This window comes from Taudactylus pleione, unplaced genomic scaffold, assembly GCF_031769625.1.
Source record: "Taudactylus pleione unplaced genomic scaffold, aTauple2 ptg000682l, whole genome shotgun sequence".
Taxonomy (NCBI): Eukaryota; Metazoa; Chordata; class Amphibia; order Anura; family Myobatrachidae; genus Taudactylus; species Taudactylus pleione.
Window position 1 is genome coordinate 1,555,192 of NW_028285084.1, and position 24,984 is coordinate 1,580,175.

The 24,984-nt window shown below is 42.5% G+C and overlaps 1 protein-coding gene across 3 annotated transcripts in view; it reads right to left on the reverse strand.

Moving 5' to 3' along the window:
* SYNRG (synergin gamma) overlaps window positions 1–16,646 on the reverse strand; it is a 125,679-nt gene extending 109,033 nt beyond the window's left edge. For all 3 annotated transcript variants that reach the window (XR_015872459.1, XM_088455968.1, XM_088455967.1), the window contains exons 1-3: window positions 16,594–16,646; window positions 12,448–12,488; window positions 9,575–9,699 (exon numbers count right to left, since the gene is read on the reverse strand). Coding sequence is in view for 2 of the 3 variants with exons in the window: in XM_088455968.1 (XP_088312094.1) it covers window positions 9,575–9,699; window positions 12,448–12,488; window positions 16,594–16,634 (207 nt within the window). In the remaining variant the exon portion in view is untranslated. The remainder of the gene's footprint in view (window positions 1–9,574; window positions 9,700–12,447; window positions 12,489–16,593) is intronic.
* Between the last annotated feature and the right edge of the window lie 8,338 nt (window positions 16,647–24,984).

Genomic DNA, 24,984 nt, shown 5'->3' on the forward strand with positions numbered 1-24,984 from the left:
ATTGTTTATGTGGGTGCCTTACAATTCCACCGTTTCTGAATTGTATCTCTGTTCTACATCCCTTGATCTAGTTGACATGTATGTATATATTTCTTTTATATAGGAATTTACACTTTTTTTTCTTTTTTATTATTATGTTCCACCTCATTCAGTGGTTTACAGATTAGATTATAATTCTTAGGTCGTGACTAGTATCATTATAACTCTTATTCCTATATGGTAAGTAGTGATTGTTTATATCATCTATATCTTTAAGCTGGAATTAATATGTCAAGTATGTTTTAATATTTTTACAACTGGCCAGCTTTGCTCTGATATTATTAGGTGATAGTATGGTCTGACCATGCAGCTGTGACCTGGTTTTGGGACTATAGTAACTCTAGATTCCCCCCTAGACCATGGAGATTCCCTGAGTATTTGTTGACATCGCTTGAAGCAACGACGCCTATTTCTGACGCTTTTTCCACCTATAAGGCTACCAATTCCCCAGAAGACACGTCTATCTCTATATATTGGTGCGCTCTTAAAGCAGTGGTCAGGGGAGTAGCCATTCAGACTGGCTCTAGGCCAAGACGACAATATCTACAACAGTCAGACCTAGAACATCATCTTGCACAAATAGATTCCCTGAATCGTACTAGACCATCTCGTCTCCTTAGAAGAAAAATGGTGGCCATCCGAAATCAGCTTCAAAAATTATTTTGACTGGTATGAAAAGTGTTCTGTCTAAGATAGAGCAGAAATTCTATACTGTGGGCAATAAGTCTGGTAAATTTCTAGCTCGCAAGCTGCGATTACGCCAAACAAGAAATAGAATTAAAGCCATTATCACCCCAGATGGACAGAGGTTACTTAACCCATCGTCTATAGCAAATGCATTTGCTAGTTACTATGAGAAACTGTATAATTTAGATAAAGATCCTACCACTCCTCAACCCACAGAGGATCTTATCATTATGTTTTTGGACAAATTGCATTTACCTAAATTGGAAGCTGATGAGTTGGAATCCCTCAGTGCTCTATGGACTGGGGAGATTTTAGCAGTTATTAAAGCACTTCCTTTGGGGAAAGCTCCTGGCCCGGCCGGCTTTACCAATTCCTTCTGTAAACACTTCTCAACTGAAATTGCCCCTGCTCTTAATATGCTTTATAATTCAGCTACTAAGTATGGTTCTCTCCCTGCTGAAATCTTAGAGGCCCAGTTAATTACTATTCCCAAACATGGGAAAGATGCTTCTTTATGTCAGAATTACAGACCTATTGCTCTCCTTAATACTATGAAGATTTTTAAAAAATTGATAGCTAACCGGCTCGCTCCATTAGTTCCCCAACTTATCCATCCTGATCAGATGTAACTGATCAGATGGGTTTTGTCCGGGGACGTCAAGCCTCGGATAAGACCCGTAGAGTCTTTGATTTAGCTGAATTTCTGGTCAAAAAGAAACAGCAAGCTCTTTTGCTCTCTTTAGACACTGAAAAGGCATTTGACCGTCTTCATTTGAAATTTCTTACTGCCACTTTAACAAACTTTGGTTTTCAGGGACAGATACTCTCTTCCATTGATGCTCTATATAGTAACCCAACTGCTAAAGTATTGAGCAATTGTTTTTTATCTTCTTCGTTTGTTATCTCAAATGGCACGAGACAGGGATGCCCTCTCTCGCCTTTGATGTATGTTTTAGCTATCGAACCCTTTGCAGCTACCATTCGGCAATTATCACTTTTCCCAGGTATCACTGTAGCTTCCTCTTCACACAAGTTATGTCTATTTGCCAATGACATATTATTTGTGACTAAACCGGAGACATCATTGCCCGCCCTGCATGAAGTTATAGATAATTATAGTAATGCTTCATTTTCTAAATGAAATACCACCAACACAGAGGCGCTACCCTTCAATATCCCCCAGCAGACATTGTCCCGCCTCCAAAATATATATAAGTATCAATGGAAGAAAGATTCTCTCTTATATTTGGGTATACATATCCCAAATAATGTGTCCACTTTTCCAGAGATCAACTTTTCTCCTATTATTATACATGTGGCTGGTCTCTTAAAAAGTTGGGTGGGCTTTGAAGTCTCTTGGTTGGGTAGACTGGCAGCATTTAAGATGATGGTACTACCCAAATTAATGCATCTGTTCCGCACTATACCTTATTTAGTCCCTCAGCGAGATATTAGACAAATCCATAAATTCATTTTGAACTACAATTGGAAGGGTAAAACCTCAAGAATTGCCTATCAACGCTTAACGCGTCAAAGACACCTGGGCGGTCCCAATGTACCTCACCTTTTGGCATACCAACATGCATGCTTAGTGGCTCAGATCAGTGACTGGACTCTACCTCTTAATTCAAAACCATGGGTTGATCTGGAAAGAACTTTATCACCTCACTTCCCCGACAGAATTGATTTGGACCCCTAAACAAATTCGCCCAATATCATTAGAGGCCCCTAGAGCAATATTAGATTCCCTTACGGCTTGGGATTCTACTAGAAGTACTTCACATTGCATGATTTCACCCACTCGTAATCTCTCCTTAATAGCTCTATCTAGTTTAATCCCAGATCTACGTATCTCACTATGGCGCTCTTGTGGTATAGTTACAATTGCTGATGTACTCAGTAGTAACTCTACGTTCCCCTTTTCAAATTTGCAAACAAAATATAAACTACCCTCAGGAGAATTTTTTACATATTTACGTATAAGCCATTGGATCTCTGCTATGTTTCGTATAACTGGCTCCTTAGCTCCACCTCCTACCCCCGTTGTAGCTAAATTGTCAACTGGTAATTCTCGGGGAGCTATAAAGTTCTGGTATTCCCTATATTTGGAGGATACGTCGATAACGAAATCTTCTGCACAACTACAGTGGGAAGCAGATTTACAGATTACATTTACCCTCCAGCAGTGGGAAGAGATTTACTTAACGGCTCATAGTTTCTCTAAATGCTCCAACCATTTGGAGATGCAATTTAAATTGTTACATTTTACTCCAACTAAGCTACATAAGATATGGCCTTCTCAGTCGAAATTTTGTTGGCGGAGGTGTTCGGAGCCAGGTGATAATTTTTCGTATATTTTGGGGTTGCCCTAATATTCCAATCTTTGGCATGAGATATTTGAGTTGGCCTATAAAGTTCTCAACATTTATATTCAAGAGTCGCCTTCTATAGCTCTTTTTCACATATATCCCTCAGAGTTGTCTAAGTCGGATAGTTATGTTTTAGGCCATATTTTGATAGCCTCCAGAGCGGCCATAGCACAAAATTGGAAGTCTTCATCTCTCCCATCTATACATAAAATTATATGCAAAGTTCAGTATGCTTTCCAAATGGAAACGTTATGTGTTCCTTATTCCTCTGCGGCCTCTTCCCCCTTGGTTAGCTGGTTCAAATGCATGAATTAGTCACAGATGGAGAGGGTGCCACTTTGCTTCTTGATTCTTTCTGATTCTAAAAGGTCTTTTCCCACATTTGGGGTAACTGCTGGTACTATTACAGGCATTTCATATTTGATATTTATACATATATGTGTAATCGCTATATATTACTCTAATGTTTTAATATTGTGATATTAATTTGTTAACAGTGTTGTCTGATTCCTTCTCTTTCTTCTTTATGTTTTCTTTTTTCTGTAATTTTTATTTTCACTATCCATTTTGTTCATGGAAAAAATCTTTAAATAAAAACTACTGATGAAAAAAAAAAAAAAAACACATTCATTATATAACTGTAATTTGAATGTGTTTTGGTAAGCAGCTAACAATTGTGTCAGTTTCCAAATATATATGAACCTAACTGTAGTACACAGCTGAGAGCCGATAACTAAGGGCCTGATTCAGAGATGTATGCTAACCCGAAGGTTAGTGTACATCTCCAGTGGTGGGAGGACTGCGCATGCGCAGCCATCCATCTGCAAGTTCGCTGGCATTGTCTCCATGCTGCAGCCTGATTGGCAGGCTGCGGTGTTTGGGGGCGGAGCAGTGGTGTTCCAGGCCAGATTTCCTGATGCAGATTTCCTGGGCTCGCAAGCTGCCAGGAACCGGACAGGCTGAGTAAGTCTCAGCTTATGCAGCCTGGCCAAAGGAGTAACCATCACAACCATTGTTTGATGGTGATCTGAGGCAGCGTTGCAAGTCATAATGCCGACGCTTGAATACAGAATGACGGGGGCCAGAACGAGGCAAGCACGGGCGCCCGCCCTCTTAGCTGCGGTGGGGGGGGATGGGGGGGTGTTAGGGTTAGGAACCCCCCAGGGAGGGTCAAGCTAGGGGAAGGGGGGGTTGGGCACCCTTTGGGGGAGGTTAGAGTCAGCCAGCCCCCCAGGAGGGTTAGGTTTAGGGCGCGGGGAGGGGGGGGTTAGGTTTAGGCACTAACAGGGGGAGCTAATGGTTAGCACGAGGGTAGGAGGTTAGGGTTGGGGGGTGGGGGGGGGGGGGGGGGGAGTGAGGAGAGGGTTAGCTATACTTACCTCCGCTGCCAGGATTTCCTCCCTTTGGACAGCCACTGTCGGGATTTGAACCGGCGGCTATACAATCCCATTCCTCTGTTTCATACAGACACCTGCTGCTGCATTTGCATTTGAGTTGAACAGTATTGCACAGTCGCTTCCTTGCGACTGTGCAATACCGTCCATCTCCGAATCTCTTTGCAGACTATAGAACAGCTGGAGACGGAAACTGGAGCACATCTACAAGCAAACTGAGCGAGGGTGAAGGTCTCTATAAGGATAAGTTGTTCTGGCACTGGACATAGTGCAAATCCAGGTAGCTGGTATCTAGTTGGTTTCAGGCAGTCAGGCGAGCAACACCAAGATGGCAAGGCCCATGTACTGCAAATACGGGAGCTGAGATAAAGAGGACGCCGACCTTCTGTGGAGTGGAACAGACATCCCTATCAGCCTGTAAGAAGCTGGACGGCCCTCAGGAGACACCACTGGATTGGCTAACAGGCACTAAGTCCCCGATTTGTGACAAAACCCATTCACACATGTGTAGAGCATGCAGACTCCATATCAGTCCAGATCAGGAATTGAATTCATAAGCCCAGTTTTGTGAGGAAGCAATGCTTACCAATGTGCTATTGTGCTGCTCTCTCATACAATTTATGATGTAGGATTACCCATTTTGCCACCCTGGCTTGTCTCCAAACTAAATTCTTGGACACATAATGGGGGTATCACGTCCAGGTACTGCCTTTTACTAACCTCTAAGCCAGTGGTTCTCAAACTCGGTCCTCAGGACCCCACACAAGTCACGTTTTCCAGGTCATCCAGCAGGTGCACAGGTGCAGTCATTACTCACTGACACATTTTTAAAGATCTACAGGTGGTTTCATTATTTCACTTTTGATTCTGTGAAGAGACCTGGAAAACATGCACTGTGTGGGGTCCTGAGGACTGAGTTTGAGAACCTGTGCTCTAAGCAATTAAACACATTTTTAAATTCAATACCTATCTGTCATAGGAGTAGGTTTTCTATACTTTAGTAATCCAGGGGGTAAATTTACTAAAGTTAGAGTTTTTAGAAGTGGAGATGTTGCCCATAGCAACCAATCAGATTCTAATTAACATTTAACTAGCACCTTCTAGATTATAATAGCTAGAATCTGATTGGTTGCTATGGGCAACATATCCACTTCTAAAAACTTTCACCTTATAAATTTACCCCCAGTTCTCTACTCAGCACCCTGAACCATATCTTTGGACAGAGGCCCTGATTCAGAGCCGGACGCTCCGACAGAGCGCTCGCTCTGAATCAGGGCCGTCCTTCTTAATTTTAGAGCGGCCTCATGGCCGCTCGTATAGCTGTGGGTGACCACCCACAGCTATAGCGAGAGGCCAGGAAGATGGTCGCGATGGTCAAGACCATCGCGACCATCGGGCTTGTGACGAGACCCTTGTGGTAGGGTCTCGTTGCCGCAAGCCCTGGAGTGCTTTCAGCTCTATCAGAGCCGAGAGCACTCCCACTGACATCACTTGTGATGTCAGTGGGGCTGGCCCCAGACGGTAGGCGTTCCCATGGGAACGCCTCCGTCTGGGCAGCTACGCCCCCAGCACACGCACCAAAGGGGGCGTGCTGTCACTCACCATCGACAGCACGCCCCCTTTGTAGCGAGACCCATAGCGGCGGCTTGCCCGTCGCTATCCGGGTCTTGCGCATGCGCACGACGGAGCCGCCTCGGCTAACATCGACGCGCTTACAAGCGCTCAGCGCTTGCGAACGGGTCTGAATTAGGCCCAGAGACTGTTCTTGTTTGGTGAACACGCAGACAAGCAATATGTTGTAACATTTTAAAGTAAGGGATTTTATATTGTTTTCTTAGGTGGCATTAAAATTATAAATATTTACAATATTACCCTGTGACATTTTTATTTCTTTTTTCCATAGTGACTTTTTGGAAGACATCTGAGATTCCTAGAGGGAGATTTTTGAACTCTGAAAGATTCATCTGAGAAGCATGAATTTCATCAGTTTTGGGTAGGACGATTTAGATCTATAGAAGTTGTACTCACCTAACTGACATACTAAACTATATTTGTCCTTATTTTATTTTATTAAGGTCACTGGCTGCGATTCAAATGTTTTAGACGCCCCCTGCTTGGCGTCAATACAAATAGGCGCCCAATGGAGTAATTCAATCGTTTCTCTGTTCGGGTGGCCATTAGCACTTAACGCAGCTGAAAGCTCCGGGTTTAGCCGCGCAAAGCAGCTAATCCTTCCTAAAGAAGTGGTGGGGCACCCAAACCAAAAAAACGGACTTTGCACACATTCATTCTTGAACCTCAGAAGGCTGCGAGAAGAAATTTGGCCCTCACGGCTTTAGGGGTCTGAACAGAGCAGAGATTGAACTGCTCAGTTTTTAAAAATATAATTTAAATATTTTATTTAATAAAATATATACCTAGGGGGCTTTTTGAACCCGTGTCCACAAAACCCCATTATTATATCACTTCCAACACCCAAATAGAAATAGCCCCCCCAATGGCAAAAGATCCCCAGCATTATCAACCCCTCCGTTGTGTTAATAGATCCCCGTGGTAGAGCCCCCACCTTCACCCCCAGTGTCAATGGACCCCCAGTTTAGCCCCCAACCTCCCCATGTGTCACTATATATGTGTCACAGGCGTGGGATTTTGGGACTGTGTTCCCGGGCTGGGCCTTGGACCTGTATTACTCAGCTCAGATGCTCGCTGGAGGAGACTTGGTTTGATGAAGTTCCTCCGCATGAGAGGATGCAGAAGACTGTTAGAGGATTGATATAACACAGAAGTTGCTTGATGCGGCTAGAAAGCCGTGTAATGGATGGTGGAAGCACGGACTGCTAGGTGCAGCTAAGGAGCCGTAAGGTGACGGTGGTAGCTCGGACGCTACTTGGAGCGGCTTGGAAGCCGTATGGAGATGGTGGTAGCGTGGAAGCTACTTGGAGAGGCTGGGTAGCCGTATGGAGATGGTGGTAGCGTGGAAGCTACTTGGAGCGGCTGGGTAGCCATATGGAGATGGTGGTAGCGTGGAAGCTACTTGGAGCGGTGACAACACCTACGGAGCGCAGTGGTGAGGCTCATTTAGTTAGACTAAGGAACTTGTTGCACTGGCAACTAGTGAGAGAAGTGAGGTTCCTTTTATACGAAGTGCTGGATGCTTACTGGCTGGAGGAGAAGGAGGAGCAAGTCCATTGGTGGAAACCGCGTCACACGGGCAATCCAAGATGGCCGCGCCCATGGACCGGAGACCTGCGGTGGACCCACGTGTGAGACGCCGGGCCGGAGACTGAGGAGAAGATGCAGGCGCCGTCAGGAGACAGGGAGAGAGATCGCCTGCAGGAACAAGCCAGCGGGGCAGCAGACCACCGCGCCGCAGTGCTCTGAGAGGTAAGTGCCGAGGTCTGATTCTGGGGGTCTCTGTGGTGAGTTGTGACAATATGTTAAGTTTTATTTTATATATATTTATCCCCCTCCCAGCAAAAAAAACTAATTTTTATGTGGCAGCATAACCCACCCCTGCCCCCCTCCCCAGTGCCAAAAAATGACCTCCCCCGTGGCCTAGCCCCGCCCACTCACATAATTGCAGAGCGCGGCAGAGTGTGGGGCAGGGGAGACTGAGCATCAGTTCCCCGTTACAAATGATCTCTGCACAGTCAGAAATCAGCATATTTGTGCTTGGAGGTGAACTATGTCTCCCTTCTAGCACTTACGTTAGGCGGATTGCGCCCCAGAGTGCCGTTCACAAAGCATTCTGGGGTACGATTCCGGCAGTGATAGCGTTGGTCACAGACCACAGCATCGGTGGCGGGGGGTCCGGGGCGTCAGAGAAGATCCGTTCTGCACCTCTCAAAAGCTGGGGGACACATGGGGCTACATGTCACATGTGATGCAACCTTGTCAGAGGAAATCCTTCTGGCTCCGGTGATGCGACGTCACCAGTTAGGTTATTAAACAGACAGTAAAGACAAACTTGTACAAAACACAGGCATACACCTATTCATTCCTGTATAGTGAGAGTTTTATGCTGGATACACTCTATGCGATCTGTCTTTCAACATATTGCTCCAACGCAGTCTTGAACAAAATATTGTGCGGATCGCATAGTGTATAAGTCTGATCGCGTGTGCATGGCAGTCGTTCATCACATTGTCCCATCTGCTGTGCTGCACAGCAGATGGGACGATGCAATGATTGACTCCATGCTGCTAAATGCAGCATGGAATGATATATCACGCGGTCGTACACAGGATCGTGTAGTGTGTAAGGCCATCGCTGGGTACACATCGTATAGTGTGTACCCAGCTTTAGTAGAACACTTAGCAACCCCTCCATTAATAAAAATGCTGTACAAGTGAGCAATCACATAGAACATGCAACACTGGCTAACAGTATAGAAGACCATTAGTGGCCATATTAAGCAAAATATTTAAAGTTTATAAAAGGTGTCAAACGGCTGATTTTTTTTACCTTTTTTTTTTATTAACAGTGGAAAAACTATAGAAAACAAGTGTTTTGCACCAAATTAACGCCTCTATAATATTTTGAGGTACATTCAAATTTATAATGTAATTTTTAATTGTTCTTAAGCAAGTTTCAAAAATATTGGGAAAAAAAACACTTGTAACTCCTATCTGCAAGTTGAAAAACTCATTTCCCATCTATGCAACACCCCAAAATACATATCCCACATGATTAAACCCATTTTAGAGCTTTTCACAGAAAATCACTAGACAAATTAGTATAGTTTGGCCAAAAATTACCTATGTAAATGCCTGCATGATTATTCGTTGGGAGAGGTGTTCTAGAGGTTCTGCACGGAGTCTACCACTGAATAGGAAAAAGTCACAGCTGTGGTAACAAGCACTTATGGAACCTGTGGCTAAATGAATCAGCCCCTGGATCTATCTGCTTTCTGTTCCAAGTTAACAAAAAAGTGTTTGGCATGACTGTCTAGTTCTTCATGAAACCATTCATACATTGTGATAACCGATTGCTCATTACAAATTTCTGAATAGTTTGCCTTGAATTTTACCACAATTATATTGCTTAGAAAATTGATTTATTTTCAAATGTAAAATAAAACATTACCTGCATGGCCATAGCTGCTTGTGACATCTGAGGATTGTAACCAACGGCCATCATGTTTTGTACATTTTGTTGCATTACTGGTACCATAGGAAACCGGGCAGTTTGCTGTTGCATTGGTATCATTCCTGTAACAACAACAAACACATATGAAATTACAAAACTATGTAAACAATATAGTATTAGTAGATTTTAAACAATTTGTTTGCACCTTTACATCTTGTACATAGTTCAAAAATGATTTATTGGAAAGGACAAGCAATCATTCATTCATTGATCATGTTAAGTTAGATGATGAGATAATCGAACCTTGTGCTAGCAAAGATTATGAATGTAAACACCAACACAAGAGTAAAGAAAGTAATTGACTAAATAAAATAAATAACTTTTATTGTTATGCTTTAAAATTATATGTTCAATATAGCAAGAGATGGCGAAACAGAATATGATACAGAAACAGATTATGTGTATTAAAATATCTAATAAAATCTGTGGCTGCTGCACATTTCCTGTTCTATAATAAACAATAAAATGCTATATAGCCTCAATTATATTTCCTGTATCCCTCAAAGCATTTATGCCTTCGTTTTATTTTCCTTATTGATGGATTTATATAATATGTAGTATTTTTGTTTCTTAGTGTATTCATCTCTGATATTCTGATAAGGATTAGTGTAGTGTCTTTCAATATTATTTCCGTTATCTACAGTACACATCCTACACAGAGTAGAACACAGATACAAAATTATCCAAAATATATAAGTATAATTATAGCAATATGTATCTTTATTTGGATACATTTACACTGGTATAGAGTCCAAGGTTCTATTATCCAGATTTGCTGAATGACGGCTGTATCTATAGTATAGCGGCAGGTAATATATATCCTCAAAGTTGTGTATTGACCACTTAATACACAATCAATATGTTATTTTTCAGATAGTTATAAAAAAAAAATGGATTCATAGTGGCAGGTTATAGAAGGAGAGGACTGATTGACACTACCAGTGACTCTCAGGGTTGACACGAACGGAACTGGGAAAGGGATTTGGGCCCTCCTCCAGATGAGTCCTGCTGGGAAGAGTTGAGAGAGGGAACCGCCACAAGCTCCTTTTTCACGCAAATCAAGAAACCTGTATATAAGATTTATTATTGGTGGTATTACACACTGGACAGACTTTCCAAAATGTTGCCTAGTGTCCAAAGAGGCACTCTCTTTCATATCTGGTGGACTTGACCTTATATTACCCCATTCTGGACTAGGGTTCTTTCTATTCTTAACTCCCTATCTGCAGACCAATTAACCTTGGAACCCTGGTCTTTCCTCCTCACTCGCACCCTTCCCAGCTGTTAGCTCACACTCAAATTGTTTTCCCATATCGTTGCAGCGGAATAAGTCCCTGATAGCTCGGAATTGGAAAAACCCTGTCCCTCCTGCAATTTCTGCCCTCAAAAATTATGTCTGGCACATCGCAAGCATGGAAAGTATTACCCACTATTTACATGACATACCTCACAAGTTTGATCTCATTAGGGCTCCCTGGTTCCACAGAGGGCCAATTCCGTTCTCACCATTTGACTACAGTGACTGCTTTCAGGTCCTGGCCGCAGTCGGCTCTGGGTGCTCCATGATGGATTCAACTCTTCCTGCTTTTGTAAGCTTTACCCGCCTTTGCATGTTTCTTCAGCTCTTGGTCTTTTGCTCTCTCTACTACTCTAGGTCTGCTATGTACCTGTCTCCCTCCCCCTCTCTGTTTTTTTTTTGACCCTTCCTCTTTGCCTACCCTATTGCCTTGAAATTTATAAAAATACAAAGGAAACTAATGTATTTCTTTATTGGATGTTATCCTTCGAAGAAGTCTACATTTTAACTTAAAAAAAATATTGTGGAAACTGCAGCACATTGCACAGTTCTCCATTGCACTTTACAGCTCTTTGCACAAATTACATTCTAGTCCTTGGACAACACATTGATGTCTGGTGTAAATGTGTGTAGAAGTGTGTGAGGGTGATTGGATATAGATGTCAGTTAAGTGACGACCATGTCATAAAAGACCTTAACTACAGAGTATAGGTGCAGCATGGATGAAGAGTTGAAGACAGGAATTGAAAGTAGCTGGCAGACTAGGTATATATTTTTATCCCAAAAGAAGGTAGGTAGGTAGAAATGGAATCGGTATGATATCCCGGCTACCGCATGGCCAGGAGTTCGAATCGCGGCAGTGGCAACCCGAAAAAACAGCAGGGCCTGGCAGCGGAAGCCCGACAGCGCTGGAAATCCCAATCGTGGTAAGGTAAGTATCAACTAATCTAACCTAACCCCCCTAACCCTCCTTAGGGGTGCCTAACCCTAACCTCCCACCCTGTGCCTAACCCTAATCCCCCCTCTAAGTGCCTAACCCTAACCCCCCTTCCTAAACCTAAGTCCCCTGAGGGGGTGCCTAATCCTAACCTCCCCCTGGGGGTGCCTATCCCTATCCCTCCCTCCCCCTAGCCTATCTCTAACCCTCCCGGGGAAATGCCTAGCCCTAAGTCCCCCCCAGGTGCCCTAAACCTAACCTTCCCCCCCGCAGCTGTCTGCTCGCGGCGCCCTGCGACGGGGAAATGACAGGCGTCTAGATATATACGCCGGTCATTTAGCCCACGCCGGGATAAAGCAGTGGGGAAGCCAGCTGTCGGGATTCCGGCAGCCGGCTTTCCGATTGTATACCGTAGAAATCTGTAGTGAGTGTTCTTACGGCTGTGATGAAAGGTCTGATGCACAGGGAAGGGCGTGTGACCATTGCTAAGTCTGCTCTTTCATATATTTACTCTTTTTTTTTAATTCAGCAGTTTTTTAAAAAGATAGTGTTGAGAAGTAATATAATCAAACATACCTTGGGATGATCCAATACCGGCTGCTAAAGGAAATACAAACCTGAGAATAAAAATAATAATAATTTAAGTTTAAATAAAGTCAACAATAACAGCAAAAGTATAGTAAATGCATGGCCTGGCAAATGGGATGTAGTTAGCATGTCATTCATAATGTCGACATTTAAAATTTTGACACCATTATGTCGACAAGTTCAAAATGTTGACATTATGACATGAATTTAGGGTTAGGCTGAAATTAGGGTTCTGCTAAAGCAGTGGTTCTCAAACTCGGTCCTCAGGACCCCACACAGGTCACATTTCCCAGGTCACCCAGCAGGTTCACAGGTGCAGTCATTACTCACTGACACATTTTAAAAGATCCACAGATGGAGCTTTGTGATTCTGTGAAAACATGCACTGTTTGGGGTCCTAAGAACCTGTGCGCTAAAGTATGAGTGTGACTCATAATGTCAACATATTGAACAGGTTGATATTGTGAATGTTGACAAGTTAAATGCCGACATTCTGACCATGTGAACATTCTGATGTTGACACAGTGAATGTTGACTTAAAATAATGAACCCCTGGCAAACTTGTCAGTAGGTTCAACTGAAATGTAAAACTTACATTTAATTTATTTATACCAACCTTGTAATTGAGAATGTTGCAAGAGTATCATCTGTCACGATTGTGTGTGAGTGAAAAAACACCACATTCCAGTAGCTGTGTAACCCTCATAACCAAACTTGTACACACGTGGTTACACAAAAACATACAACCACTTTTATTTTGTTCGTATTATTTCTTTAAGATGTTAATGATGAAAATTGTGTGTAGCATGTAGGAATAATATTCTAAATAGAGCATTGTACACAAAAAAAAAAAAAGTAACAGATGCAAGTAAGTCATTAATTAAATATATTACAGTGCTTTAAAAATTAGGACAACACCATGGAGCCAAAAATACTTGCCAAACCTTAACACGTTCCCAACCACATTGCAAAAGAGAACTGTTAAATATATAATTATGATGAAACTGCTGAAATTGTACATCTTTTTGACGTCTACATTTGACACTGGCAATATAACAAGTTATGTTAATGGATCTCAAAGGTATTGAAAAGCTAATGCACATGAAACAACTTGACACACTGTGGGGGAAAGAAGAAAAAGCAACATCTTAAAGTAAACCTGACAATTTTTAAACAGAACAAAGCCTCAAAGCCTAGTGCACTATGTAAGTATAAAAAAAAAAAAAAACATTTTATATAGTTCCTCTGCAAAATTAGTATTATCGAAAACATAACAGTCTTGACAAGTGGCATAAACAGTCCTCGATTTAAAAAAAAAAAAGTATTTCCCGGAAATCCGGCAATTTCGACCCGGGTTGACCCTTTCACACAGAAAAAAAAAAAATTACCCATGTAGATGTAGAAATGTATGATCTGGTAATTTGCTTTACTATGTGAAAGGGGGTTCAGACTGGGACTGGCATAAAGACCCGGCACTCAAATGCCGGACAAAAGCAAGCTATTTGGGAAAATTCTGTGTGAAAGTGGTATTATTTTCCTGCTCATTTTGCCTATGTATGTGAATATTGTGACAAACACAAAAATTCTGTTTCAGGGGGATACCATTAATTTACCGGTGTCCGGAGTGCTGGACATCGGATCCCGATGCTGGAAGCCAGACTCTGTAGTAAAGATAGGTGTCTAAATACCGAAGGTTATCTTTAGCCAGACGCCGAAATCCCAACGCCCAGCATTCCGAACAAACGTTAGCTGTAAGCCATGGGAAAGGGGTGGGGGGTTAGCTTTAAGCAACCCTTGGGGGAGACTTAGGGTTAGGCACCCCCTGGGGAGGGATAGGGTTAGACAAGGGTAAGGGGGGGGGGGGGGGGAGAGTTAGGTTTAGGCACCCCCACTAAAGGGTTAGGTTTAGGGTGCGGGAAGGGGGGGTTAGGGTTAAGCATCACCGGGGGGAGGGGGGGGAGGTTAGGTACCACCAGGGGGAGGTTAGGGTTAGGCACCACTAAGGGAGGGTTGGGGTACTTACCAGCCCCAGTCGTGATCCTGATGGTTCAGGCTTCCAGCATCGGTATTTAGTCCGCCAGCAATATGTCTGGTAGCATTACATACCGATTCTGTTTCAGGTTACAGCTAACCAAAATTTTTTTTTTTTTATTACATTCTTAACACAATAGATTTTCCTTAAAGGTGTGAAGAATTTTATGTAGAATTTATTTTATTGGCAAACTAAAGGCATTATAGGTATTATGGAAATTTTTAATGTGCCCGTAAGTGTGCAAGCAATAGAAATACACTATGGGGCATATTCAATTAGGTGCGAAAAGTCCTGCACTTTTCGCATGGCGGACTTTGCCGACAGTGCTGGTTTTCCATGCAGAAAAGTAACACGCTCGTCCCCGCTTATCCCCGTATTCAATTAGAAATCGACGAAAATGGGACACGGCGAATTCGGACCTGGCGAAACGTCCTGTCAGGTTTGGGGAAATCAGCCTGACACCCCCCCAAAAGATGCACTAACATGGGGGATCACCCTAGATACCCCCGAATAGGTCTGCTGAAGGTATTTGTGGTACTTAAATGATCTCAATAGCTGCTAATTAGCGTCATTGCAAAAGTAGTGAAGAATAGCATTTAGCAGTTTTTTTTAAAAAAAATAAGTAGTCCCAGCAAATTTGGGGTGCACGAAAGTGGGTGCTAGCATATTTTAAAGTTACTAAAGTGAAGTGTTAAAAAAAACATAAAAAATCCACCTTCTGCAAGCATCTGCAATTTTAAAAACACCGGGGGCATACTTGGGGACCCCCTTGGAATCTATTTCCCTAGTTTTTAAGTTTGTCCCCCAACTTTTTTGCCCCCTTTTTCAAATAAATTTTTTGGGGTGTTCTTAAGTATTTTTTAAACAGTTTTTGACACAGTTTACCTTTGGGGAGCTGTCCCAAGGCTGCAGGGTGGTTCCCGCAAGTTTGCACCACAAAACCCCAATTCTGCACTTTTTTTTCCGACAGCTTTCATAGGCGAATCTTACTAGCCTATTCCAATGCATTGACTTTCCGCATCGGCAAAAAGTCTTTGGAATTGAATACGGGGATAGGTCTTCGCCTGGCGAAATGACGTCACCGGCGATACTTTTCCGCAGAAACTGACTTTTTGCACCTAATTGAATATGCCCCTATACATTAATGCTGCCCATCCACTAGGCGATTTTGACAGGCGATTGCATGATAACGACATAGCTGTCGTGCAATCGCTTGCAAATCGGGCACGTTATAGTCGAAAAAGACTATAGCGATGCATCGGGCAAACATGATGGTCAACCTGACGATAACGTCAGGTTCATCATATTGCCAGATGATTGATGAGCCTGCACTGAACAACTGCTCGCTCAGTGTAGGCTTATCACAGACATAGAAACGACAGCACGATTACAATGTCGTAATCGTGCTGTCGTTTATATGGTCTGCTAGTGGATGGGCAGCATAAGACACGATGAACATCGATAAAATCTAACGCAGACATAATGTGCTGGAGGAAAGAGAAAACAAAAGCAGAACTAGCATAAAAGTTAGAGCATGATGACTTCCTAATACTCTGCTACAAGTTCGCTACATTTACATATGCAGAGCTGTGCTTCTATGATAGCATGACAAAATGATAGGTGCCAATGCACTATATACTATACAGATCTCTAAATCATTGGCCAATACAGAATCATTCTCCCATCATAGGCAACATGCGTACTATTAAGAAGAATGGCTTCCCCAGCATACTTAACCAAAGAGTTTTCTATACATTTGAATGGTGTTAAAAAAACATAATCAACGTCGGGATCAAACAATGTCTGGACTTTATACATAAATCGTAACTATATAGGAAGTGATACACATGCACCGTCACTCTGAGCTATGTCATTGATAACTCATCCCAAGAACAATTAATAATCATTTCTCGCAATCACCTAGATTTTAGAGGAGGGGGAATGGGGGCACACCCGAGTACACAGACCGATGCATTCATTACTATAACCACCTGACCCAGTCATTTTGCTTTGTCATATTATAGCGAGCTAGCACCTGGCTTCATAGAACAAAATCGAACAAATCATCTATTTATAATTCAAGCTAAACCCGGAACACTCGCCTTCCTCTGCCGGATCCGCCGGCTCCCGGTTGCATTGCCATCTCTCTGTCGCTTTCTCTCTATGCTGTGGGTAAAGAGAGAGACCGATACCACTTCCGGCAACAAAAGAAACGTCACTTCCGGTTCCGAACTGTAACCTGACAGAAATATTTGTGTATAAAAATATTGCATCGCTGCACTTATTTACCACAGATAGTTTGTAGTGTGAGTCATGGTCCATGTTGTGGGTATTGGAGTCTAACTGTGGTAAATTGGAAATACTGTATGAAATACGAAAGTTAGACAGACATTTCATGTATGGAAAGTACAGAGGATGGTTGACAGGAAAATGATCTGCATTTTATACATCACTCTGTGGGTGGGTGTTACAATGAAAGAGCAAATATCGGATTGGCTGATACTGTATGGTGCATACACATTGGGCGATTAAAGTGGACAACTGAACAATAACGATATAGTTATCGTTCAGTCGTCCACTTTATCGTCCATTTTTAACACAAAAACGAACGGTAACGACGACGCGCGTTCCCACGGGTCGTTCGTCATCATCGTTCATCGGGTTAACAGGCCAACCTGACGATGTCGTCAGGTTGCTGCATGTTGGGGAATGGGGGAGAGAGCCCGGCGCTGAACGATATCGTTAATGATATCGTTCAGCGGGTGTGCTCAATGTCATGAACGACATTGAGCACAGCCTGCCAGGGACACACTAGACGATATCGCTCAGAGAACATATCGTCTAGTGTGTACGCTCCTTTAGGCATAATCCATAAGGATATTTGGGCCATGCTATTGTATTACAACAAAAATGCACCTTAAAGCCCAAAAATAAGGAAGAGTTTGTACCTTTCCTCTCCGCCAATAGAAAAGTATAAAAGCTGACCATAAAACCCCTGTAGATTGGCAAAAGTTAAAATGCTTGATATTTTTAATCATGCTATAAAGTATTTTATTATGTGATTTAATAGAATAAAGACCCAATTGTACTAGTACAATAACATGGCAGACCAGGCAGTGAAGGAAGGAGTTACTGAAAGCTCTCCGTCAGCTCCCACCCTCTATATCTCTGGGGGTATGCGGGGGCTTCCTCAAATGTCAGCGGCTGCAGAGAGGGGATATCTGCAATTCCTCCCAGAGACAGGATAGCACAGGACACACAGAGGAGGGGCAGTTACAGAGAGCAGGGGGAAGGCAGTTGAAGGAGGGTAGTTACAGGGAGCAGGGGGTTTGCAGTTAGAGGGAATGGGGGGTTTTAGTTGCAGGGGAACAGTTACACTCTGCGGTAGTGGGAGGTGCAGAGGTGGCAGTTCCAGGAGTGGTAGCTACAGGGTGCGGTGGTGAGAGGTGCAGTGGTAGCAATAACAGAGTGTAGGGGCAGAAGATACAGGGTGCAGAGGTAGATGAACAACTAGAAGTAGTGGAGCACTAGTTAGATCAAGTGACCACACCAATTACAATAAAAAATGTATTAAAAGAAAGCAAAAAACAATAAAATGCATAGACCACATAACTACAAAGGTATATGGATCATATAATAGAAAGAGCCAATCGGGCACATGGGGTGAAATTCAGGTATGATCACTTAATCCAAGAGTCGGAAGTGGAAAAAAAAAAAAAAGGAACTCGGCCAACAGGCGGCCCCACAAGCTCATCGGCCCACCGGGAATATTCCCGGGAAAAATCTTATGGCCTATCCGCCCCTGATTGTAGGATACACTTAAATATGAATGCCATAATAATATTCTAGCGTCAATGTTTGAGGTGATCTAATGCAAAATGAGTGTTGTCGCATGTTCACCTTTAGGTCTCTTAAGTACACTGAAAAGCCCAACTGAGGTCACCAACCTTTTCCCTGCTAAATCCAAAGTACAGTTTTCTATTCTTACACTTCTTGACCTCACAGCAGCATTTCACACTTCTAAGCACTCCCTTCCCCTCCAAACTCTCCACTTCACTGGAGTTTGCACTCTGCTTTCTCCTGATTCACCCCCTACTGAACTTTTCCAACTACTCCTTCTCTGTATCTACACCCACCTGCATCTTACCTTTGCTTCCTCTTCCTGTTGGGGTCTGCATGGTTCTGTCCATGGCCCCCTTCTCTTCTTTTTCTACAAGTCTTTTGACAATTTTATCAGGTCCTTTGGTACCACATGCCCTCATCATTTCCTGTCATTGATTACTGTTATCCGATTCTTTCTAGCTTTCCTAACTCCTGCCTCACTCCTCTCTAGTCTATCCTCAACTCTCCATCCTGCCTCATTTTCTTATATTATTGCTATAGCTCTGTTTCCCCTCTCTGCCAGTCACTCCATTCAGAATTAAATTCAAACTCCTCTCACTAAACTACAAAGATATCAACTTCACCGCTCCTCCCTACATCTCCAGCCTCATTTCCTCACATACTGTACTCCCTCCCACCCTCTTCACTCTGCTAATGATTGATGCCTCACCTTATCTATATTCACCATTTCCCACTCTCACATTCAGGATTCTCCCAGGCTACACCTAACCTCTGGAATACCCTCCTTTGCTCCACTAGCCTTTCATTAAGCATCCCAGCCTTCAATCATGCAATTAAAACTATTTCATTCATTCTAGCCTACCACACTTCCTCTGTAGTCTCTACCCACCCCATTGTGTCCACCCACATCCCTAAATGCTTACATTATGTTTCCATGAGAATTTATTTATTATATGGACTTATATTTCTTGTTGGCAATTTTATCCCCCTGTATTGTGCTACGGAATCCTTCTCCACCTTATAAGTAATAATACTAATTTAATAATAATAATAATTCTATTTACATTCCTCACCTACATAATAACCAGAGATGATAAAGCTGAGAGATAAACAGATAAACTTTACAGTATGATTTCATGTGCTGCTCCCGCCTGCCACCTGCCTAGGACTTCCTGCCATTTTGTTCCTCATTCTTGTGCGGCATGCCAGGGATTGTTGTCTGAGCTCGTGTGCACTATACCTAGAATACTGTATGAAATTATGATTAAATATAGACTGTATATGATTTTGTACAGTATGTTATAAGTTTAAATTGCAAATGTTCCTCGACAATAGAAGTTATCCCAATGCTAGCTTACATATTATTACTGCACTGAAACTGCTTATGTTACTGGGTGTTCTCTCCATTTGGACGTTGTGCAAGGAAGGTACCACAGTTGCTGTAGATCATCTTGGTATTTTGAGTAATCTGGGTATGAGTATAATGGTTGTAGTATCCCAGTACTGCATAATGCCCATTAAATAGGCAAATATTTTGCTGCTTAAAAAGTACATCATTTAGATTGTCATATTATACTTTTGTGCTTTTAGAGCAGGGATGGGGAACCTCAGGCCTGGGGACCGTATAAGGCCCCCGGAATCATTTGGTCTGGCCGTTCGGAGCTTGTTTCTGCTAGTCTCATTTGGCTAGCAGGGTGCCTAGAATAGCTAATAGGAACAAAATTGGCTACGCTCAATTAATCACACTTAATATGTGTATTATGAACCAGGCTTGATTATAAAATGTAAAAATAATTTAATCAGACAATCTCATACAAATATATAGTATTCGATACCTATGTGGAACATATATTTGTTCCTACTATAAAATTACAAACATACATATACAAAACATATAATTAGTATCAGAAAAAAACAAGATTTGATAGGTGTAATCAATTTTCCTGGTTAGGTTGTTACCAGGTAAAAAACAAATATTTCTCTTATGTATAGATAAGCTGTATCTGTGGCAATTTTAAAGTTAGTGCAACAGTTTGATATATTGTTGCTATAATTCTGCAACATGCAGTGAGCTCACCCGATTTCCAGGCTGGTGCGACAGCCTGTGATCTGCAGATCAAAAAATGTCAGATCACAGGCTGTCGCACCAGCCAGGAAATCGGGTGAGCTCACTGCCCTTACAGCTCCCAGAGCATCATCAGGATGCTTCCGCAATGCTGTAATCACAGGCAATTGTGGCCCCGCCCCTGTGTGCCATCATATGGAGGGGCGTGGCTTGTACCAGGCCCGTGAATAATGTTATATATATCAAAATGGCCCTCGGCAGAAAATAGGTTCCCCACTCTGTTTTAGAGCATGAAAAGGCATGTGGAAGAGTCTGATGGCATATAAGAGGTATGTTAAGGGGTCTCATGGTATAAAATACTCATGTGGTGGGGTCTGATGGCATAAAAGTTGCCATCATGTGGAGGTGTCTCATGGCATATGAGGGGTATGTTGAGGCATATGAGGGGCATGCTTGAAAATCTGATGGCATATAAAGGTCTTCTAGATGGCATATAAAGGTCTTCTAGGTTTTCCAGGTCTCACAGAAGTACAAGTGAAATAATTAGCTCCACCAGTGGAACTTGCCAGTGAGTAATGAATACACCTGTGCACCTCCTAGGTGACCTGGAAAACATGAACTATATGGGGTCCTCAGGACAGAGGTTGAGAACTTCTGTTCTAGAGGGATCTGATGGCATATAAGGGGCATCTGGAGGTCTGATGGTATATAATGGGCATCTGGAGGGGTCTGATGTTATATGAAGGCATATAATGTCTGATGTGGGGGAATCTGATGGCATATAAAAGACGTGCAGGTGTCTCATGGTATAAAGGGGGCATCTGTGTCAGGGATGTCTGTTTTTGATCATCCGAATTAGAACCCTTGTGTACAGTTGAATCAGTGTACAGTATAGCTGAAACTAGGAGGAATTGAAACACTTTTATATATGCAAAAAACATATGTCACAGGAATAGAACCTGTCACTGATACACTTTGAAGCTGTATAACTTGTGCAGTAGCCCATAGAGCCAACAATCTACTTAGAGAAAGCACACATTTTGTCATAGTTTTGAATAATTATTCGATGAGATTTAAGTATCAATTCCATTGAAACACTTCACTACTACTGTTGTAAGGTTTTGTATACAGTACATAAGTAAAGATACACAAAACAAGACACATATCTATCATAGGAATTGAACCTGTGACTGCCACAATCTTGAGTTGAAGAAACTGTGCACTAACCCATTGAGCCACCAGCTCTACTTAGACTTTTGAGACATTCTGTCTTAGTTTTCACCCATTATTCAGAAATATTCAATTAACTAAAATGAAAACAATCTATGAGTTTTCAGTATCATGTTAATTGAATCAGTAAAGATATCCAAAACAAAATGCAAAAAACATGTGTGTCATAAGAATTGAGCCACTGACTGCCACACATTTAAGTTGTAGAAACTGTGCACTAACCCATTGAGGGGCCTGCTCTACTTAGACCAAAGAGACATTTTGTCTTAGTTTTGAACCATTATGCTGCAATATTCAATGAACTAAAAAGGAAGCAATCTATGAGATTTCAGTATCACGTGCATTGAATCACGTGACTATTACTTTTGTTAGGTATATTATTCATTACAAAAGTGAATAGATGGAAAAGAATATGCAAAAAAACATAGTAGTCATAGGATTCGAACCTCAACCCAAGCCCATTGAGCCACATGATCTATTTAGAAAATGTTGAGAATTTGTCATAGTTTTGAAGCATTAAACTGATTCAATAAACTAAAAATTAAAAAATCTATGAGGTTTTAGTATCAATCCCATTGAAACATTTGACTACTACTGTTGTAAGGTTGTACTGTGGTTGCATACGTAAAGAGTCATAAAACAAAATGCAAAAAAAATGTCTGTCATAAGAATTGAACTGTGACTGCAACACTCTGTGCACTAGCTCATTGAGATATGTTGTCTTTGCTTTGAACCATTATGCTGCATTATTCAATTAACTAAAAAGGAAGCAATCTATGAGGTTTCAGTTTCATGTGCATTGAATCACATGACTATTACTGTTGTAAGCAGTGGCGTAACTAGGCCCTGGCGCCGTTGGACCACAGTACCGGCCCGCCCGCCCTAGTTAGCCAGTGTAGCGCCGACCGCAATGAGTGCGGTCAGCGCTACACATTTACACAGGACCGGCGCTAGGCTTCCAGCGCCGGTCCTGTGCTTCACACTTGAGCCCGTTCCCTCCCCCTGAGCGCTTGCCCAATAGCGCTAGGAGGCGGGCTCAGGCTGTGCATAACACACGCATCGCCGCCAGCGCTGGCGGCGATGCATGTGTTAAACAGCAGCCAGTGAGAGTTAGATAGACTCTCATTGACTGCTGCAGCACCCACTGCAAGAGCCGGACTTCCGTCCGGCTCCTGCAGTGGGTAATGGGACTGACGTCATGACATCTGTCCCATAATGCTGAGCGCGCCAGCCCGGGCAGGAGCGGCGTCGCGAGCAGGAGCAGGAGCAGAGATTCAGGCAAGTATATTTTTATATATATATATATATTTATTTTTTAACCTATCTGCACAACAGTGGAGTGGGTGGCTACTACTGGGGGGACCTCTACTGGGGGAGGGGTGGCTACTACTGGGGGCGCCATTGGGAGGACCTCTACTGGGGGGGCTACTCTACTGGGGACTACTACTTGGGGGGGAACTACCACTGGGGGCATTATAAAAGGGGCCTACTACTAGAGGCACTGCACTCAGGGGACCACTACTGGGGGCTATAATAGGAAGGGCCACTACAGGGGCACTGGATAGGGGGGATCACTACAGGGTGCCTGCATAAGGGGACCACTACTGGGAAAACTGCATGGGGTGACTACTGCTGGGGGCACTATATAAAGGGCACTGCATAAGGGGGGGACTACTACTGGGGGCACCATATAAAGGGCACTGCATAAGGGGATACCGCTACTGGGCGCACTGCATTGTGGGGACTGCTACTGGGGGCACTGCATAAGGGGGAACACTACGTGGGGCACTGCATTTGGGGGGCCACTACTGGGGGTACTGAGTAAGGGGAACTAATTGGGGGCTGTATAAGGGGGAACACTACTGGGGATACTGTATAAGGGGCACTACTATGGTCCTGCATAAGAGGGACCACAACTGCATACTGGGGATACTGTATAAGGGGTACTACTGGGGTTAAGGTGCATATGGATAGGAATGTTCAGCGTGAAAATAAAGGGGTGTGTCATGTTGACACGCCCCATTTTTAAGTGACCACGCCCATTTTTTCCCGCACATCTCGGGATGTTGGGGGGGGGCTCCCTTTTCAAATTTGCCCTGGGCTCCAAATACCCTAGTTACGCCACTGGTTGTAAGGTATATTATATATTACAAAAGTGAATATATATTAAAAAATATAGCCATCATAAGATTTGAACCTGTAATTGCCACTCTTAGAAGCTGAAGATTCTTTGCCCAAGCACATTGAGCCACATGATCTATTTCAAAAAGGTTGATTATTTTTATGGTTTTGAAGCATTATGCTGCAATATTGAATTAACTTAAAAGGATAAAATCTATGAGGTTTCAGTATCAATTCCATTGAATCTCTTGACTACTAATTTTGTAAGGTGTTCTATGCATTATATAAATAAAGATACACAAAACAAAATGCAGAAAACATGTCTGTCATGGGTATTGAACCTTTGACTACCACACTCTTGAGTTGTAGAACCTGTGCACTAACTCATTGAAAAGAGATGGAAAAAATAGACAAAAACATAGCAGACAAAGAACTTGAACCTCTGACTGCTATGCACGGAAGAAGGAGAACCTGTGCCCAAGCCCATTGAGCCACATAACTTATTTTGAATTTTTTTTCTGAGGTGTTCTATGCATTACATAAATAAAGATACACAAAACAAAATACATGTCTGTCATTGGAATTGAACCTATGACAGCCACACGATTGAGCTGTCAAGATGTATTATGCATTACAAAAGTGAATAGCTAAAAATATGCAAAAAAGATAGCAGTCATAGGACTTGAACCTGCGACTGCTGCCCTCGGATGTTGGAGAGCTTGTGTCCAAGCCCATTGAGCCATATGATTGACTTTGAAAAAGTTGGAAATTTGTCAGAGTTTTTAAGCAGTATGCTGCAATATTCAATTAACTAAAAATCAAAAAGTCTATGAGGTTTCAGTATCAATTCCATTGAAACACTTGACTAGTACTTTTGTATGGTGTTCTATACATTACATAAGTAAAGATACACAAAACAAAATACATGTTTGTCATAAGAATTCAACATGTGACTGCTGCCCTCTTGAGTTCTAGAACCTGTGCATTAACCCATTGAGCCACCTGCTCAAATTAGACCAATGGGACATTTTGTCTTAGTTTTGACCCATTATGCAGCAATATTCAATGAACTAAAAAGAAAACAGTCTATGAGGTTTCAGTATTATGTTTATTGAATCACGTGCTTATAACTGTTATAAGATGTATTATGCATTACAAAAGTGAATAGATGGAAAAAAATATGCAAAAATATAGCAGTCATAGGTCCGTATTCAATTAGAGGTGAAAAGTGCCG